The 20,293-nt window shown below is 40.7% G+C and overlaps 2 protein-coding genes across 4 annotated transcripts in view; one reads left to right on the top strand and one right to left on the bottom strand.

The window, feature by feature from the left end:
* BACH2 (BACH transcriptional regulator 2) overlaps positions 1–6,426 on the top strand; it is a 164,034-nt gene extending 157,608 nt beyond the window's left edge. For all 3 annotated transcript variants that reach the window (XM_088667210.1, XM_035109373.3, XM_060272596.2), the window contains 2 exons: positions 1,706–1,912; positions 3,759–6,426. In XM_088667210.1, coding sequence (XP_088523336.1) covers positions 1,706–1,912; positions 3,759–4,241 — 690 coding nt within the window. In that variant the 3' untranslated portion in view covers positions 4,242–6,426. The remainder of the gene's footprint in view (positions 1–1,705; positions 1,913–3,758) is intronic.
* Positions 6,427–17,666: 11,240 nt separating this feature from the next.
* Positions 17,667–19,232, bottom strand: GJA10 (gap junction protein alpha 10). Its single transcript, XM_035109384.1, has one exon. It carries the CDS (start codon positions 19,230–19,232, stop codon positions 17,667–17,669), a length of 1,566 nt encoding a protein of 521 aa, XP_034965275.1.
* Between the last annotated feature and the right edge of the window lie 1,061 nt (positions 19,233–20,293).

The raw sequence follows: 20,293 nt of genomic DNA, 5'->3' as shown, positions 1-20,293 counted from the left end.
AATCCCTGACCATTGGCCATGCTTGCTAAGGCTGATGGGAGTTGGAGTCATTGCTATATCTGGAGTGCCACAGGATCCCTATCCTATGTTACATTATCTAAGATAGTAGTCACCATAGTGTCTTGGGGAAGTAAAATCATGCCTTGTTTGAAGAAGTACTTCCTATTGTCTGTCCTGAACCTGCTGCCAATCACTACCACTGCTGATTCCAGAACAAAAGGTGTGGGCAGAGATTGGGGGGGGGGGTTATGTTTCTTTCCATGTCATTCTTTCTTTCTTGTAAAAAAATGTTTTTATGCCATCTTTTCTATGAATTAGAATAGTTACTTTAGTGTTTGGTTGTAGGAAGGGTATTCCCAATATATTGATTATTTCGGGCAGCAATCATATACATACTTACCTGGGAATAGGTCCCATTAAACTCAATGGGATTTACTTGTTTCTTTTAATGGGATTTACTTCTGAGTAGATATGTTTTGTTTGTTACTATGTTACACACACACACACACACACACACACACACACACACACACCTCGGTCTTCAAATGTCTACGTTGACAAACATTTTGGTTTTCAAATGCCGTAAACCCACAAGTAAATGATTCGGTTTTCAAACACAACTTGGAAGTCGAACATGCCATGCGGCTTCTGTATTGAGGCTTCCGTGTTGAGTTTTCGGTTTTTGAACGTTTCAGCAGTCGAAAGGTCTTCCGGAACAGATAACGTTTGAAAACCGACATCTCTCTGTGTGTGTGTGTGTGTGTGTGTGTGTGTGATCTTCAGATGAAGGGTGGTATAGAAATTTACATAATAATGTAAAGGATTGGGCTGTTAGTTGCTTTTTTCTGCACTTCGCCCCGTTCTAACCAGAACTAAACACACTATTCCAAATATGGATGTGCCATATGTTTATGTAATGACAGTATGTTACTTGTTTTATTCTCAGTCCCTTAGGATAATTCATTCCTTTCAGAAGGAAAAAAATTTTAGGAACCTTGAAGGGCTATGTTTACTATTTTGCTTTTAATTTGTTAGTTTTGTTTTTAATTTTCTTCTCATTTATATTTTCATTGCAAGTTGCCTTGACTTTATTTTATCACAGAAAAGTGGGAAGTAAATGTCTAAATAAACAAACAAAATCCTGAACATTTGTGCCAGTGTGTAAACCTCAAGGGTCACTGAACTGCTTGCATAACATTTTTGTGCCATTGCATTGATGTATTTGCTCTAACCTTTTATATGCTGGCTGTCAAATTGGATAGTATATAGTTCCAATGATATAAGTTGGCTGAACTCTCTACTAAAAGAGTTAACATAAGGCATAAATAACTTCAGTAAATATGACAAAATAATTCTTCCTGTAGGGTTTATAGCAAAATCTTGCACTATAGAAATTAAAAACCTTAATTCTCACAAGTGGAGCTTCTGTCAAGTAGACTAGTTTTTTCTTATATCTAAATGAATCCTATTCCATTTATAATTACCTAGAGATAGATTTTATTATATAATATTATATATTTACTGCTGATTTTATTATATAAACATTAACTTACACACTAACTTCTGTGAGTATTCCAGGCTCACTAGAATGCAGCAGTTAGTATAGATGCTGTCAACCCTCTTTGGATAAAATCTTCTTTCCCTGTTAAATACTTCGTTCATTAAGCAATCTGAATATTATTTTCTCTCTCTTTTTTTCCCCCAGGTGAAACTTCCATTTCCTGTAGATCAAATCACGGATCTTCCAAGGAATGATTTCCAGATGATGATAAAGATGCACAAATTAACCTCAGAGCAATTGGAATTTATCCATGATGTTCGGCGGCGCAGTAAAAACCGGATTGCAGCTCAGCGTTGCCGTAAGAGAAAACTGGACTGTATTCAGAATTTAGAATGTGAAATCCGCAAGTTGGTGAGTTTTTACCTATTTTTTTTAAAAATATTTTAATTATTTTTGCATTCTGTGCCCTTCCTGCTTCCACGGTGCAGCCTGCTACTGACTTCATAAGGGTTCTAGGTTGTTTCCCTGCTTAGTGTTAGCAATCATGCATACCTGCCAAGTCCCGGACTGCAGAATCCGGGACCGGCAGCCGCGTGACACCAGAAGTTGCGTAGACGCAACTTCCGGTGTCGCTTTGCCCATCTATGGGCACCACAAAGGGCCGCCGCCGGCTTCGAAAGTCGCGTCTACGCATGTCCGGAAGTGTGTAGACACAACTTCCGGTGTTGCTCTTCCCATCTATGGGCACCAAAAATGGCCGCCGCCGGCACCGGAAGTCGCGTCTATGCACTTCCGGACATGCGTAGACGCAACTTTCGAAGCCAGCGCCAGCCATTTTCAGTGCCCATAGATAGGCAAATCAGGGGGGGAAATGGCCACCGGCAGGAGAATATAAGGGAGAATAACGGGAGACGACGTGATACGGGGGACCGCCGGGAAAAGGTAAGAAAAAACGGGGGGTTTCCCGGGGAAAACGGGGTACTTGGCAGCTATGAATCATGTGCCTCCACATGATGGGATTCACGCCTACATGTATATTTAAATGCTACTTCTGTGCATCGTTTGGTCATGCCAAAGTGAAGAGAGGCATGTGCGTGAAGTTTGGCCACCATATTTTTTTCCCTTTCTCCTCTGAAGCCCTAAGCATTTCTTTACTGCCTTTGCCCTCTGGGCTACCTCAGTTACCTGTCCTTAGCACATATGGCCCAGCTGTTTTTGGAAAGTGAAGAAAGAAGTAGAAATTGCAATATATAAGATCAGCAAGTTGCATGTTTCTTCTTGCCCTGGCTGTTACAGACATCGGGAATGGACCTAACTAGAGCTCTGGGCTGCTCTTCACATTACATAGAATGAAGTTTCAGATTGTGGTAAAATTTTGGATGTGTACCACACTTTATAGAATGCAAGTGGTAGAAAGTCCAGTTTTTGAATGCTGCCTTTTAATAAGAAATTATCTGCACTCTTCTAAGAGAGGGCTGTGCTATACTTTTCTCTCTGGTGTGCTACTTTACTGCATGAGGGGGAGGGCTTTTTACACGATTGTGCACTTCATAAAAATATGTCACGTGTGTGCAAATGCGCACAAACCACTGCAGTCTGAAGCAGGAGTGTGCAAACTTCCTAGTGCGTGCCCTGAAAAATAATTGGGCCTTGAGTGTATTATCAATTGTCTGAAGCCCTTTTTCAAGCATTCTAGAAGGAATGCTCAAAGAGCCTGATTCCTTCTACTGTCTTCCATCCCTTCACCCTGTCATTATCTGAGGAGAAATAACCTTATTTTGGGGGAAGGGGTTGAAGCAGCAGGAAGTCAAGGGCTACCCAGATGGAAGGCCTCTCCTCCTTCCTGGCCAATATAAGCAGAACACATGGACTGCATAGAGACTCTGCTAATGACTTTTACTCTCCTCTTTGGGGTGTGAACAGAAATGAGGCTGGGACAGGGAGCCTACACTCAGCATGCAGTGCCCCTTTTGATTTTATCTACAAGAATTTGAGCAGTGATCCTCACATGGTCAAGAAACTCCACTTCAAATCTTCACTCCATCTCTAGTCTGAAGTTGTATAGTCCAGAGATTTGCCACATCATTCTGTGTAATGTCTGAATTAGCTTTGTCTGGATTTATTTCTGAGTTCTAGAAGCCTGATACACCATACTTCTTAAAATTAAGAACTTTCACCTTCCCCCTCTCTTTCTTTCTTTCTTTCTTTCTTTCTTTCTTTCTTTCTTTCTTTCTTTCTTTCTTTCTTTCTTTCTCAGGTTTGTGAGAAGGAGAAACTTCTATCAGAAAGGAACCAATTGAAAGCATGCATGGGGGAGCTGTTAGATAATTTCTCCTGCCTTTCCCAAGAAGTGTGTAGGGATATGCAGAGCTCCGAACAGATCCAAGACCTGCACCGATACTGCCCTGTCCTCAGGCCTATGGATCTTCCAACAGCAACCAGTATCAACCCTTCACCAGCCGGGGTAGAGCAAAATGTGGTGACATCTCAGTGTGTTGGGGAAGGCTTGCAGTGCTGTTCGGAGCAAAGCCCAGTGCAGCAACTAGGAGCTCACTGGCTACCTAACAACATTTCTGGCAAATGTGCAGCGGCAAGAGTATTGGATGGAGCTGACCAAGGTACTTACTGCGAGCAGGAGCTCCCTCTCGAGCAGAATAACCAAACGGTGACAGTGGACTTCTGTCAGGAAATGACTGATAAATGTACAACAGATGAGCAACCTAGGAAGGAATACACCTAGTGGCTGTATACCTTTTTCACGCCATGCCTAGCAAGGTATTCTTCAGTCAGCCAGTGGCCACGTTCGTTTGTTGTTTAGATTGAAGAACATATTTGGTGCACACTACAGTGGTCTTAGCAGCAATACTGTTTTTAAGTATTCCCTCCTCTCTACAAGCGGGAGTTTAACTTCTTCACTATGGTGCTATCCCTTGCTCATGCAGGGGAACAAAACAGTGGCAACACTGTCTGTTTCTTTTTAATTGTTGTTGTTATTGTTGTTGTTATTGTATTTTAATTTCAATATTCAACAGGGATGGACATAACACCTCTGAGGACCCAAACGCAGCTTTTTTCTCAGTGGCCCATGTCACAAAACCCTAACTCAGGAATTTCCTCTGAATGTTCAATTTTTCATTGAAGACAGCTTCTTTACACATCAAAGTTTTATAACTAAACTGTACATACTATATATAGTATATATAAAATATATATCCATATGCAAAAAAAATCCCTGCATGCCTCAAATTTTTCTCATGAAAACAACTGGAATTTTTTTAAAGTTATGTTGTATAAACAAATTCCAACATTCCTTCTTCTTTTTTCTTCTTTTTTTTGGGTCAATGCTAGGTAGTAGTTTGTAACGGTTTTTAATATTTTCCCACCGCCACTTAGGTTCACGGTTCAGCAATATCATTCAGTTTGTATTTTATTTATAAAGTTTAATGTTGGAAGCTTATTTGAAATTTTAATATACACAGTGTTTGTGGCACAGCTGTCTTTTATGTGCCCATTTGAGCAAAGTGGGTTTTATTTGAATCCTCTCACAATACTGTACAGCGATGGTCAACTTTGCCACTTGCACAGAGTTTTGGATCAAACCCCTTTTCATAAATGAAGTTGTGACTTCAGTATAACTCATATACTGTATTCTTTGCTTTTTTATTGTTATCTGTTAAGTAAAACAACATTTTTTTTATTAAAAATAACAACACCACTCAGGAGATGATTATATAGGGAAACAACAATCTTGCCAAATATGGAATTCACCCAATAGTGTGAATTGGGTATTTTCTGTATTCGTCTTTTTCTTCCTTCTTTTACTTCCCCAATTCAGATATTAAGTCGCTGCTTCTTCTTCTTTCTTTAAGAGGGATTTTCTATTTGTCAAGTATCATTTGATACTTACAAAGACACCTTAAAAACTGTACAGTGGCCAGTGTATGTCATTGATATTGAGAACTATAGCTTAAGACACAGGTTGTTTACGTTGGTGAACATAGTTCCATGAGACTCAGTGAAGTTTGAATTAAGCTTCCCACTGCAATTCTTGCTTATTTATGTTGTACTAGTGCTGTTCATCCCTTCCAATAGTCCTATTGGCCTCAGTGTGTAATTCTGTTGTACGCCATGTTATGCAGGTGTTAACAGCAGTGTTTCACTACACTTGTTTCCTATTTACACTGGCATTTGTTCAACTCTAACTCAGCTCCACAGAAGTATGAGAAACAGTCTACGTGAAAGGTTTCCAGGACTGGCCCTGTAATATAGAGATGTAGAGGCTTGCTTAGAGCAATCTCTACCCCAAAGTGTTAAAAAGCATGCATTTCTGCAGTGATTCTGCAGTGATTGCCCTTGTGTCAGAAATATTGTGCTGTCAGATTTCCTCAGTTTGTAGTATTTTTATCAGCACAAAGCAGCATCTGTCTCAGAGGAAACTTTGTTGGAGGACAAGTTTCAGAAGTACTGAAACTCAAGGAAATTCATAAAACTCCAGATGACCTGACTCACATGGTGATTGTGCAAGGCAAGCTTCTTTCAGGTGTAACATCTGCCCAACAAACATATGTGTGAGGGACAGGGGATATCGCGAAGTCCCTCCCCTCCTGAGTTCAAGCCCGTCCCCGAGCAAAGGGGAAAGCAGGGAGAGTTCCGATTCCAGTGGGGAAGCAGGAAGTCGTGTCCGAGGCTCAGGCAAGGTAGAGGAGCCAGGGTCCCAGGTGGGACAGGAAGGGGCAAGTAAGGGGGGAAGACCCATCCCCCCAACTCCAGAATTACGCAGGAAGAGGAGGGGCAAGAGGATGGGTCTGCCAAAGCTTTTGTGTTGGAGAAAGACGCGCCAAAAGCCATTAGGAGGTTCTGAAACCGACTGACAACATCGCTCCGTGTAAATAGCAATGACTTGAGCACTGTAAATACGCAGCACCAATAAAAGAATAAAATGCAGAGCTGCGTAGCGTCGTTACTCTGAAGTAGTCCACTCCGGCCACTGTGACAATATGGAAACAACTCTTCAGGGAATGGGTGGGCACAATCCACCAGGACTTTTCCTACACCATTTTCATTGTGATTGATGGGAATTGCTCAAGAGAGATGCTTTTACATAACATCCAAAGATTTCAAGGGGTTTTTTGTAGGATACTTTTTCCCTCATCACCTTATCCCTGATGGATTGTGTCCTCTGTTGTTGTTGTTTTGTTTGCTTTTTTAAAAGTGACTTTCTATCTTGATTGTGCCAGGGTGCTTTGAACTATATTTTATGATGGCATCTATGGTTTACAGATTGGTACTGTTCACCTTTTCTGTGGATAAAACCATATTGAGCCACCACATGTGATTGAAACAGGTTTTTTTCCTATTAACTATGACAATATGTTTCTCAGTGCTAATGTTTACACTAAGCGGTATGGCACTCAGTAAATCTGCATTGTTTTTATAAAAGATGAATTGACACCCTCTTTTTTATCAGCTTATGCAGACAACTTGCCAGTCCTGTTTCTTCTCTGTACTCCAAATTCACTGCAACCTACCTGCCAACTAGGAGGCGTATCCATTGCATGTGCCACATTTATTTACTAGGAAGGGAGGGATGTTCTTATGTAGGTTGGAACTGCTATGTTTTTAAATATATAAATTAAGTATTAACCATTTCTGTAAAACAAACAAAAACTTACTCTAATTATTCATCTATTTATATATGTCATAAGGATGCTAGTTCAAGCTGTAGGATGTTTTGGCGCAGGGGTGAGAAAGTCCTTGACTCGCTTTGTAGCTATTTAATTATATTGGAAGCTTGCAACAATTCTGTGTGCAGAAAACAGAAGCTCTTTAGGGGGTTAGGGGATATGCAACTATGAGGGGATTGACTTGTAATCAGTTGACATTGCAGAGCCCTTCTGTGCTTTGCAAAGAAATCTTAACTTCTGTGAGATGGACAGTGATGGAAGCTAGATTTTTTTTTTAAGCTACATGTGAATTGCATTATGGCTTTAAAGCCAGGTTTTTGCATTTGAGATTTTGTTGTTGTAATCGTTCAGTCGACAGTATTGTTCAAATGGTTTTTTCTGTTGCCTTCTTTATTTTTAAGTGACCTCCAGCTAGTTGTGGTTTTTATGGGTATTCAACCAAGTCTGAGCTAGCTTTCTGACATGAAGATTTGCTATCACACCAACTCACGTGCAACTGGTACTTTTGACCTCATTCCAGTGGTTTAAATGCAATTGACAGAACATATTGTTCCACAGCTATTGTATTGACCTGGCTCTCTCATTGGTGCTGGGCCTCTCTCTACCTTTCTCTTCCATTTTCTTTTCTTGGAGAAACTGATTTTTAAAAGTCCACTGCTCAGATAAGTCTATCGTTTCAAGCTTTTTAGGATGAGTTTATCTTTTCACCATTTACAAGTGACTGATATGTATATTTTTCTTAATTGGACTATATATTGTGTATGGTTCTTCAGAACTACATGTGGCTCTTGGGTTAATGTCAAGAGAGACATGTAGGAGAATTAGCTTCAGAACTGGACACGAAGCGACACATTTGAATAAATAACTGACCAAACTTCTATTGGAAAATAAATAAGTAGGCATTGCTGAACAATGCAGAAGGAGAAAATACCTTCGATTGATTAAAAATTCATAAAGGAATTAATAGGTTTGTCTCAGTTTGAGGTTTTGTGCTAGATGGAAACTGCTTTTGCACTGATACAAAGAGCATGTAAGGAGTATACATTTAGCTTTGTCCAGTCTGCAACTAGTCCTCCTTTTTATTTGCCTTTGCTATACTTTGTATTGCCAGAAAACCTCATTTCATTTAGGCTTTTTCTGCTTTTGTCAGGTGAGTATTACACTATGTAATATATTCGTTTCTCCACGTTATCTTGGGGGTGCCTTGAATACAATTGAAGTTCATTGCAACCTGATTCTGGAACAAAAGAGCTAGTTTAAAGGGGGGGGGGACTCAATCAAGTTACCAAGACATCCCCATTTTTATATTCTAGACCTAACATATGACGACTCAGGCGTCAGAGTTTGATGCTGCAGTATAAAACTATTATTTTATATATTGTGCAAGTAAATTATTCAATGTCTTTCTAAGGGTATATGCTGCTTTAAAGATGCACTATTTTATTTTAATTTTTGTGGATCTAATCCATGTATTTTTGTTCCCAAGGAAGTAAAAAAAAATATCATTGGATACACAAACCACTGTGATTAGTATTTACAACTGCTGTCTCTTTTTCAAAAAAAAATAGTGTGGACATTGCATAAAACTTATTGTAACAGATTCAGCTGCTGATAATGTGTTGGTTAAGGGTTACATTCAACTCATGCCCAAGCTTTTAATTTCAAAAGCTTTGATAAACACCCAGGATACTTATATAGGCAGGTTTTTTAAAAGAAAGAAAAAGAAAGAAAAACGTTCAGCCTTTTTTTTTTTTACCCCTGTCAGGAGTTCTGAACACTGTGATATTCAGCAGGTGTGGTTATTCTCGTCAGTGCATTGCTGTGATGAGAAAAGCTACACCTGTGGAATTTCAGTTTTCCTCAGAGCTCTTAAAACAAAAACGAATTCTTCCCTGGATGGAATATGGTAAGCATTGTGACAAACTGCTGTATGTTTGGGGTTTTTTTTAAAGTTTGTATGCCAGAGTCAGAATAATTCTAAAATAAAAGAGACCTCCAGAGCCTTTAATCTCATTCCACCATTATGACTTTTTTACTGGTGACCTGTAACCCTTTTATATCCATGGGTGTCTTTTTAAAGAATACATGTAGGTTTAGCCGATGAAGCTAGAGGGTTCCTTGAGCATCTGGCCTAATGGGTAGTATTGATAAGCCTATGCAAGCCTCACCAACCCAGCTCAAACCAATGACTCCAAGAGGTAGTCTTTACACACAAATAATAAGGTTTTTGTTTATTTATACCCTTATTTTCGTTACATCAGCTTAATTGTGTACCTGTTTTAAAATTCTATTTAGAGAAGGTGGATAGGGCAAAGGGGGGGGATTTCATGTAGCCTAAGGGAAACCTTGCTAAAAATGTGGTAGCTAATTTCTATCTCCCATATAAAATCAGTGTGTGTACTTTTGCTTGTTTATACTATGTATATTTATAATATTTGAATTATTTCAAGACTCAGGCATCAGATGATGCTGCAGAATAGAGTTGTACATGTACATACATTAAGTCCATTCAAACAATTTTATGTATATTAAAATCTATAGTTTGGTGGATTGTAGACTACTAATAAATTATTATAATTTTCTCTGGAAGTTAGAATGTCATTGCTTGCCGTGTAAAAGAATTACAGTATTTTCCTACACTCCACCAATATTATATATTTAAAAAAAACCCATTAAAACTAGTGATATGTGTTTGTTTTTAAATTATAATACTCATATGGTTTTACCATTGTGATGGAAACCACTTTTACAGTGGAGTGTTAATTATTCAAATTCCCTTCTCAAACTTAAAAGAAGATTTTTATGACTGGTTTAAATGCCTTTTATTGTTGGACATGTCATTAACTCTATTACAACATCAGCTCTATTATAGGAGTCCAGTTTACAGACAAGTTTAGACACCTATGCAGTGTGGTAATTGATACGTACATTCGTGCAGCATGTTTGCTTCCTTTTTGATAGAACTTATTCCCGGATAAGTGTGCATAGGACTGCAACCTTTGGAACTGAAAAGCTTAAGCAATTTGGTCAGAAGTTGACTTTTTTCATTGCTTGGAGTTTGAAATGTAACTCAGTTTCTCATTCTGGAATTAGTTATCCATTTATTTGAAGGAATTTTGAGTCAGAAACTCAACCTAGGATTTCCCATAGCGCCCTGTCTTAATAGGTCAGTTCAGATTTGGGGAGCCAGCCTGAGCATCTAACCGGGATTTCCCCATCCACCCACCCACCCCACTTAACCATAGAACTGTGTGTTGTTTTGAAAGCAAGTTTAAGCTCTTACATTTGCAATGTCACAAAAAAAAGAAGATGATGTGTGCTTCAGAAACTTGTATATTTACTACTTGTGATATGACTGAATATATCTGGATCCCTCCAATCAGAAATAATGCTAAACACTTTGGAGATCTTTGGATGCTTGATTTTTGCCACTCAATTCAAGGGTCAACTTTTTATTTCAAGGGTGGAGAACACCCCAAGAATTTGTTCCAGAACCAGTGGGATACAAGTGCACCTCTACTATATGCCTTACAAACTTCAGAGGCCATATTCAAAACAGGGTTTTTATCAGTGTATGCAAGGGGATACAATCCCTCTTCTCTTCCTCCCCAGGTCAGACAGTATGGACAGTTTTCACACATATCTACCTGTATAATCCTCTGTACCTCTCATAACTGGTCAATGACTGTAACAAGTTGCATCAGGTGTTTTTCTATATACTTTTTACACAGATTCTATGCGATTAATGTAACTTAATTCAATGCATCATTTTATTGTACTAGTTCTTAAGCTTGTCTATTATTTTTTTCTAGGTGACTGTGGTTTCTTGTGATTTATATTGTATAAATGAAATGGCTGTTGATGCTTATTCCTTGTTACTAAGAATTTTTACCTTTTTGGAGAAAAAAACAGCATTGCTATGAACTAATAAATTTAAGACTTCATTTACTCATTGTAAATACAGTATCGTGCAAAGAAAAGAAAACCCTTTCCATTCATTTGAATTGATAGTGTTAACTGAATTTTGTCTAGACACCATTTCTGTTGATGAAATAAAGACATATCATTACATATTGTAGATCTCTGCCTCTGAATTTAATGTTACGTTCATCGAAAAGCAAGCAAATCTGAAAGGTGGCTAAAGCAGCAGTCCTAACCCTGTTTACCTGGGAGTAAGCCCCAGTAAATTCAATAGGAATTACTTCTGGGGTGCATAGGGTGTTAGGAGAGGCGTAATTCCATTGGTGTTATGCTCCTTCTGTGGTAGTTTGTCATCCTTTGATCCCCACCCTTCACTTAGCTCTTATCTGTGACTTCACCCCCCCCCCCCGGAGGCACACTCCATTGTCTCTCAAGACAGATGGATGCCAACAACAACTTCTGAATAGACATGGCCACGATTGTGCTGTTAGATACCAGATCTTAAATAAACTGCAAGACTACATCTAAATGTAGCATTATGTAGAGATTAGGCATTCTGCCATTGTCCATACTGGCTCACTGTTGGTCTTCATTTGCACTTCAGGTAACAAGATCAGTGTAGGTGGCACAGGCTTTTATCACATGCAGAATTCACCTTTGCGTGATCTTAGCTTACTTTTAAGGTGAATTTTAATGGAATCACACATTCATGTTTAGCACTCAGTGACATGCAGCTGAACAAATAAGCTGCCTCTGTTATAAAGCATTGTATCCAAGGTCATGTGAGCTACTATGAAGGTTCTGTCTATGAGCTTTTGATGAGTGTTTTCTCACATGGGGGTCATCTTAACATTCATAAAGCAATATACATATGTGCACCACCTTCAGTTAGCTTTAATGCTTTTAGAGAGTTGCTCACATGGACTTACTTCAGGAATATTTGGACTGCTTGGCTTTGAGATACTGAGTTGTGCATGTCATTATTACTTTGGCATTGGAAATATTACTTAAGATTTCATGTAATAGAAGGTGTTGACATGCTGTACATTATTCTTAATTAGGTTTTGTAAACTAAATACAGAGTTGTTTAGTTTGTGATTTATCTCACTGTATTCCTTGGGCATGGTATCCTTTAGAAAAATCTTCATTTACTAGTAAAGAAAACACTAGAAGCTTGTGAAAAACATGGAAGTGGGTCTTCCCCACCCTGTCTTTCTTTATCCTTTAGTTAATGTTTCCTATTCAACCAAACATTTAAGTGTGCAGCTTGAAGCAATTGTGCGTTCTTGAGGAGGGTTGATTGGAGCCCATTATAACTGGAACAGAAGAAGAAACTCACTTGTTCCATATTGTGCAGTTGCCTGTTTGAACGTTTATCTATTGTGGTTTCTAGGGCTGTTTTTTTTCTTTCTGTCCCAAAGGGGTAAGAGTTGATTTTTTACTCTGTATGTTTTTTGTGTTTGAGTGAGACTGAAAATATGGAGTGGATTTCATAAAGAGAGTGTGTGCTCTATGAGAAAAAGAAATCAATGACGGACGAAAGAAAGAAAGCACTATTAAAATTGTGGTAGAAATACTTTTCGCATAGGATATAGCAATGAGGGCCTCTTGAGTTAGTTAAAAGCATTGAAGTGACCCTTGGGAGTTGTACATCCCTGTTGTGAACTCGATAATCTTTCCCTTGCTGTCACACATAACTGGAAATAGTCTGGCCTATTCATTTTTGACCTTGCAGTTATTCCCTACCATTTTTTGAATCTATTATCCCCTCCATTAAGTCTAGCTGTGCGCTCAGTCATCTCTACCCTATTTAATAATGAGAGGAGAGAGAAAAAACACCCAGATAATGAACAGTTTCCCCTTCAGGACAGGTATCTTTTCTATGGCAAGGCTACCCTTACTTCCTATTTGCTATATAAGGCAGGAACAGCAGTAGTCGGAAAGAGACGTTATTATCCTTTTGTTGTTAAAAAGCCCAACCTTTCCATAAGCAGCAACAAGTAGAACTGCCTGGACAAAGACAATGTAGAAACATTTTAAATTGTTGCTTTAGACCCCCTTTTATGCTAAATGAATAAAACAGGGGTAGGCTATATCATGTTTTGTTGTTTTTTTTAAAAAAAAGCTTTCAGCCCGTGTTTATTAACATTTGGAGAAACAGGCAAGTAACAAGGTAATGCTGACAATTCCTTCAAGATCATAAGATTCAGCGTGCCAAAGGTCTGGGGAGGGAGGTAGCTGTGCATCTTCGAGATGGATTCAGACTTCTTTGTTAACCTGCAGCATTGAACTAAAAACTGCATGCTGCTTTCATTTTTTATTCATTGATTCCTGGGGCGTACAGAGGTGGGCAGGGAAGAGAGCCTTTCAGAAAGCAGTCTCGTCTGCCAAGCCCACCCTTACAGATGTTTCGTATCTCGACAGCCTTGAAGTTGTGTATCGGGGCTCCTGCTGGATAGCTATGTGGCAGTCCTACAAATCAAGATGTGTATCTCCCCCACAGTCTTCTGCCAGGAACAAAAGAATGCTGTTTTGTAGCAGCTGGGCACACTAAACAGCTCCTAGTAGTTGCACATGAGAGGAAATGGGAGCGTTTTGAAAACAGGCTTTTGGATCACACGTGCGGCTGCCAAGATGCATGTGTTGGTCAGAAATAACAGATTCCATATCCATAGCTGTCCACCTTGAAGCAGCATATTTGCTAGGGTTTAGGAGGAAGGGAGAGAACTGCTTTTAACCTTCATGTTTCAGGTTTTGGGATTTGCTGCTGTGCTTTGGTAGTGCTGCTAAGCAAGCATTATTTTTTCATGATAGATGATAGTTCTAGTAGCACATTCTGAAAGAGAAAAGAGAAAGAAACTGACTTGGCTTGTAGAAGAAGAAAGAAGGTTCAGTGAAATGTTCATTCTCAATAGATTTGTAGATTATTTTAGTTTTAGCTTACCTGTTTTGCTTACAGTTTAGTGAAGGAGTGACAAATCTGTTTCCCTCTGGATGTTCCCATCATCTCTAACCATTGGTTATGCTGAGACTGATGGGAGCTAGAGTCCAACAATATATTGAGGGATGCAGGTCAGCCACACCAGCTTAGTGCTTCATCTTAAAAGCACAACCACCCTGCTGGATTAAACCAAGGTCAGCCTAGTCCAGTCACTTGCTTGTGAGAAACCCACAAGCAGTACTTCTGTCCTGCTGTTTGCTCCCCAACAAATACTGCCTCAGAATATGAGAGTGGTGGAGAAGCTGTAGTCCTCCAGATCATGGGTAGGCAAACTAAGGCCCGGGAGCTGGATCCGGCCCAATCACCTTCTAAATCCGGCCCGCGGACGGTCCAGGAATCAGCGTGTTTTTACATTAGTAGATTGTGCCCTTTTATTTAAAATGCATCTCTGGGTTATTTGTGGGGCACAGGAATTCGTCCGTGTTTGTTTTCTCTTCAGAATCTTATCCAGCCCCCCACAAGGTCTGAGAGACAGTGGATCAGCCCCCTCCTGAAAAAGTTTGCTGACCCCTGCTCCAGAAGATGTGGAAGTGGTGGCGCATCAGCTCCAGATACCATAGCAAAATGGTCAAGGATCATGGGGGTTGTGGTTCAGCAGTGTCTTGGGGCAGGGGATGCAAATGTTTTCACATTCCTGAGATAACAGATCTGCCCTCCATCAATTTATGGGAACCCTTTAAAAAGCAACCTAAGCTAGTGGTCATTTCTCAATTTGTGTCAAAGTACTTCCCTTTGTCTGCCCTCAATCTCTTGTCACTCAGGGAGTAGCAGGATAGGACTAGCTTTGCTCTGTCTGCCCCATTCTGCCCCATTCTCTAAGCAACAGAACCACATTTCAGTTGCTGTGGTGCCGGTTGCTGTGGTGCCGGTCAATGCTGCTGCTTCAACCAATCCAGCAAATGGAGCTATAGATGTCGTGGCTTTTAACAATTCAATTTGGAGAAGTCCTTCTTGGGTCCTGTTCAACCACATAGACACTTGTTGCTCAGTCAACAGCTGAACAGCATAGTAAGTAGTGCAAACAAATAATATAAGAATGTAGCAGGCATACTGGGAAAGATCCATAGCCCACGAGGCCCAATATCCAATCTCTGAAAGCGAACAGTCTTACTTGTTTAAGATGTCCTGTCACAGTGGAAGCATCTGCTAGTGGGAGTTCCCCCTTACATCTGAACTTGGAACTCTGATTAATTGAAACTACAGGTGCCTTCTGGGTGTTGTTAGACTACAACTCCCATGAGCCAGGTTTGAACCTGGTTTGTTTTGTTAAACCATATATATATATATATATATATATATATATATATATATATATATATATCACACTTTGATAGAAAAACAACAAGGTGACGTGCCAGTGTGGAAACATAAGCTACTATAATAGCATAAGTAAAAATAACTCAATAGCATATAAATAAATCTGGTTAGTTAAAAACAACAAAATCAAGTTCCAAAGGCCCATCTGAACAATACAGGTTTCAACATCTAAAAGGAAGCAGAGATGTCCTGAGGGACTTCCATTGGCAAGGAGTTGCTCAGGGTAGGAGCTGCAACACTAAAAGCTTGGTGCCTGGGAAAGGCTGACCAAACCTGACGGGCATGGAGGGCTAGGCTACCCAAAGTGCCCTGTGGCAGTGGAATACTCAAGGAACCAAGTGGTTTTTAAGGTACTTTAGGCCCTACCGTAGTTCTCTAGGGCTTTGTGGACTAACACAATAATCTTGAACCTGGTCCAGCAGCAAGCTGGACCTATGTGGCTCTCTCAGAAAGAGTAACATGTAGCTTTCTCCCATGAGCAGTCTGGCTGCTGGAAGTTGCAGCTTCCAGACCAGAAATAAGGGCAGCCCCACATAAAGCATCTTATAGTAAACAGTCTTGAGGGTAGGAATGAGATGGGCAGCTAAAGCTCTGACCCACCCCTTTGTCAGTGCAGAGGTAAAAGAGCCTAGAACAGGGATGGAACACCTGTAGCCTACTAGATCAGGTGTGAGGAACCATTGGCCCTCCAGATTTTTCTAGATATTCGTAGATATGTTTATGAACTATGATACCCATTGGCCCTTTGGCATCATTGCCATAGAACATTCATGCTGAGGCTGGTGGGAATTGTAGTTCAGCAACATTTGGAGGGTCATAGGTTCCCCCACACCTGCTTTAGATCCTGGCCATGCTGGCTGGGGCTGATGGGAGTTGAATATGGGTAGGGCATAAGTTCCCTGTCTATGATGTAGAGGGAGTAGTGCCTATAATCATGGAACATGCAGGCAGTCCAATGAAGGTGTGGCGAGCCTCTTTCTGGGTTCTGTCCAGGCATTTAAAGTGAAACTCACACATGGCAGCCACATAAGAACCTATCAGGTAGCATTCGCCTAACTATGTGGCAGATGAGCCTATGCTTCTTAGGAAATCAAATGTTATCATACACTGAGCCTTTCTCTGAATTGGAATGGCTGCAGGACCGTGATAATGCTTAGCTCAAACTACCAGGTGAAAGCAATTACCAGCCAAAATTAGTATGGAGGCAGCATCCTGACAATTGAACAGGTTAGCAGAAGGCAAGAAGGCAAGTCATGCCCCTGCATCACCGCATGATAAGAGACCAGTCTCAGTGAATTCTTGTTTAGCTCATAAAAGAGCAGAAAATATCTGCGGCTTGGAAATGCGCCCACACTTCTCCACTTGCATCTCAGATTTTATTAAAGTACTGTGCAATTTCTAACTGCATAGGTCACATTCACTTGATACGACCGTAAAGGTCGCTCAGCTGATTGATCTGCATGGTGTCTACATAACATTGTGGCATCATTGCTTGGGGAGGAATTCTGAGACACATACATACACAGACCCTTGATCACATTCACCTGCTGGGATAATGGACCCTTCTGTCCCCTAGAGAATTTGCACACACAAGACGGGCCAATGCGAGCAGGACACAATGGAAACCGTACAGTATATAGCAGAGGGGCTAAGAGGTTTCAAACCTCAGAATGCTTTGTTAGACCAGTGTTACGATACCCATATTAAAGGTTGGAGCTGAGTCCAAGAGGACTTTTGCTTATCTAAGACCATCTTGTGAGTTTATAGCTGATCTGTGATTTGATGGCACATCCTCTTAACTGCTGAAAAATAGAGTTTAAAATCCTACTCAGCTGTGGATATAACGTACCCTTCATGACGCCCTTAACCTCAGTTCCCAAACTGAAAAATAGGGTAAAGTATGCTTCAAGGAGGATTGAGGGAGATACTATTTACCCTGTTTGTTCATCTGTGGAAGACAACAAGCCTTTACATTAATATTAACATTGATAGCAGTGGCAACACTATTTGCTTGTATGCACCTCCCCCATTCCCAAAATTTCTTTTCATAAGATTCATAGTGCCTGATGCCTTTAATTTTGTTTTGTTTTTAAAATGTCTTTCTGCTGCAACAGTTATATTTCTCAAAGACTTAACTTGGTATGAAATAACTCAACATTATTTTCCGCTCTATTTGATCACAATTCTGAACAAACCAGTAAAGCCCAAGACCTGAGCTAGTGCTATGCTAAGGAGCGATAACTCACACTAGCAGGGTATAGAAGGAAGGTCGCTTGGGTCTACTTGCCATTGACATTCTGCGTCCCATTGCGGAAGGAAGTGGTGGTGTGTTAGGAAGACTATCATCTCTGTGTTTGGCATCTGAGCCAGAGCCATTCCGCGAGTCTGAGGTGTCTGAGTCTGTGTCTAGCTGGCTTTCTGACAACACCCTGGACAAAAAGCTAGACTTGCGGTTCTGAGGACGCCCGCTGTCTGGAGAGTCACAACGATCAGTTCCTAAGTCCTTGCAGCTGAGTGCCCGGCTATGCTTTCGAAGAATGCCTTGAGGGCTGTCCATATGACTGGAGATAATGCAAGCTTTAGGACCATGTTGAGGATTCTTGGAATGTTCTAGAGGATGCTGTTCATTCTTTCGATAGCTGTTGGTGCCCTGCTGTGATGACTTCTGGACATCCTCACTGCTGGAAGACTCATTCTGTTGTTGATAGTCATGCCGCTGACCCATGAGATTTTTGAGGTGCCTGGGGAGCTGTCTGTGGTGCTGATCCCACTCATGAGGATGTTCTAGATGTCTGCAGAGGTGGTGGAGTTGACCCTGGTGCTGATTTGGCTTGCTTCTCTGGTTGCTGCACCATTGTTGTTCTGCATTTATTGGGTTCTGGTTTTGTTCAGCAGGTGTGAATCCTTCCTCAGGAGCCAAGTAAGCTGGCAGCCCAACTTGCTGGTCTGGCATAAATTTAAAACTGCCTTGGGGAGACGAGTTAGACATGATGCAAATCTGCTGTATCACTGAATTTTTTTTTGAAAAGTTAACGTCATTATCAGTGGCTACAAGCTCCTCCTTGAGCGTCCCACAAAGGGTCTTTTTAATCTTCTTTATCCCCAAGTGGACAATCTCTAAAACATTCAGAAAGAGAGAAACTGCTGCAATACTGTGCATGAAAACCATGAAGATAGTTTTCTCTGTTGGTCTAGATACAAAACAATCCACAGTGTTAGGACATGGTGGGCGAGTGCATTTATAAAGTGGATACATTTGAAACCCATATAAAAGATACTGACCCACCATAAAACCCACTTCTAAGACTGACCGGGTCAGGATATGCAGGATGTAGGTCCACAGCAAGGCCCCTTGCAAGGGTGCCTTGTTTACTTTCTTTTGTTCTTCCAACTTCCTCAATTCCCTCTCTATTCGCCTGTGTTCTTCCAATATAAGCTCGATCTCTTCCAGCTGTGCTTTGAGGTGAGCTTTCTTCCGCTGCCTCTCTTTCTCAAGGGCCCGGAGTCTGTAAAGGGCATGACCCATATAAACGAGGGAAGGAGATGAAACAAAGATTACCTGTAGCACCCAGTAACGGATCAGGGAGATGGGAAAAGCTTTGTCATAGCAGATATTGCTGCAGCCAGGCTGCTCTGTGTTGCAAATGAACTCTGCTTGCTCATCATCCCAGACATCTTCAGCTGCAACACCAAGAACTAGCATTCGAAATATGAAAAGGATGGTGAGCCAGATTTTTCCCACTATGGTAGAATGGATGTGCACTTCTTCTAGGATGCTGCCCAGCAAGTTCCAGTCCCCCATAGTCATGGGCTCATCCCTGAAACAAATAACAATGCGGTTTTAAAGGATGAAATACCAAACTACAGTGCAGTTCCATGGGCATTGGCGCTTGATCACATTTTTATCTAAAATTGTTCCTTATTCCTTTTGACACTGACCTATTCCTATTTCACTGACTGAAATAGGATGATCAAATGAGATTTGCTGTGTTTACTGGTGTGGGTTGGGAACCCTATGGCCCACCATATATTGCTGAACTATAACATTCCTGATCATTGGTCATGCTGGCTAGGACTGAAGGGAGTTGAATAACATTTGGATAGCTACAAGTCTCCATCCACCAACCTAAAGGATCCTCTCAGGCATTACTATTTATTGTATTATTTTCTTTCTTATGTGCTCTTCACCATAGAACACCTTCAGGCTTCAAAGAATAATAGAAACAGCTTCTCTCTCTCTCCCTCTCTCCCTCTGCCTTTCCCTGTCACCTGGTTTTCTAAACTTGGGCAAATTCAACCACATCTCAAAATATCAATAAAAAGTTGCCCCTGGTAGACTGAACATTTCAGGGGTGCCACCTATCAGTTTGGAGATGAATAAAGAATGTAAGAACTAACCAGATTGATTTGACTAAAGATGCATATAGCCCCACATTCTTTATCAAATTGCTTTTGGGTTTGTTTGTTTTTGAAAGCTTACAAACACGGCACGAAAGTCACAGGCATCAACTGTTGCCTATCCCCGGCATCTATTACCAACAGGTATACTGCCCTATATATCAGGTTCTATCCTGGTTTCACAAATTCGCCTAATCCCACTTTAAATACACCTAAAGCAGGGATGGGGAACCTGTGGCTTTCCAGATGTTGGCCTCCAGCTGCCATCAGCCCCAGACACTATAGCCAATAGTAAGGGATCATGGGACTTGTAGTCCTGCAAAGTCTGAATGGCCCACAGGTACCCTACAGCTCATCTAAGCTAATGCCCATATACCCATTCTGTGGTAGCAAATTGTGTAAGTTATGCACCATAGTTATACACTATAGCTATACACATAGTGCACAAATGTTGGACCACCTGTGCTCATA

The sequence above is a fragment of the Zootoca vivipara genome, chromosome 3 (assembly GCF_965207765.1).
Source record: "Zootoca vivipara chromosome 3, rZooViv2.hap1.1, whole genome shotgun sequence".
NCBI lineage: Eukaryota > Metazoa > Chordata > Lepidosauria > Squamata > Lacertidae > Zootoca > Zootoca vivipara.
The sequence above is the reverse complement of the archived record's forward strand: the minus strand, read 5'-3'. Positions and strand labels throughout refer to the sequence as shown.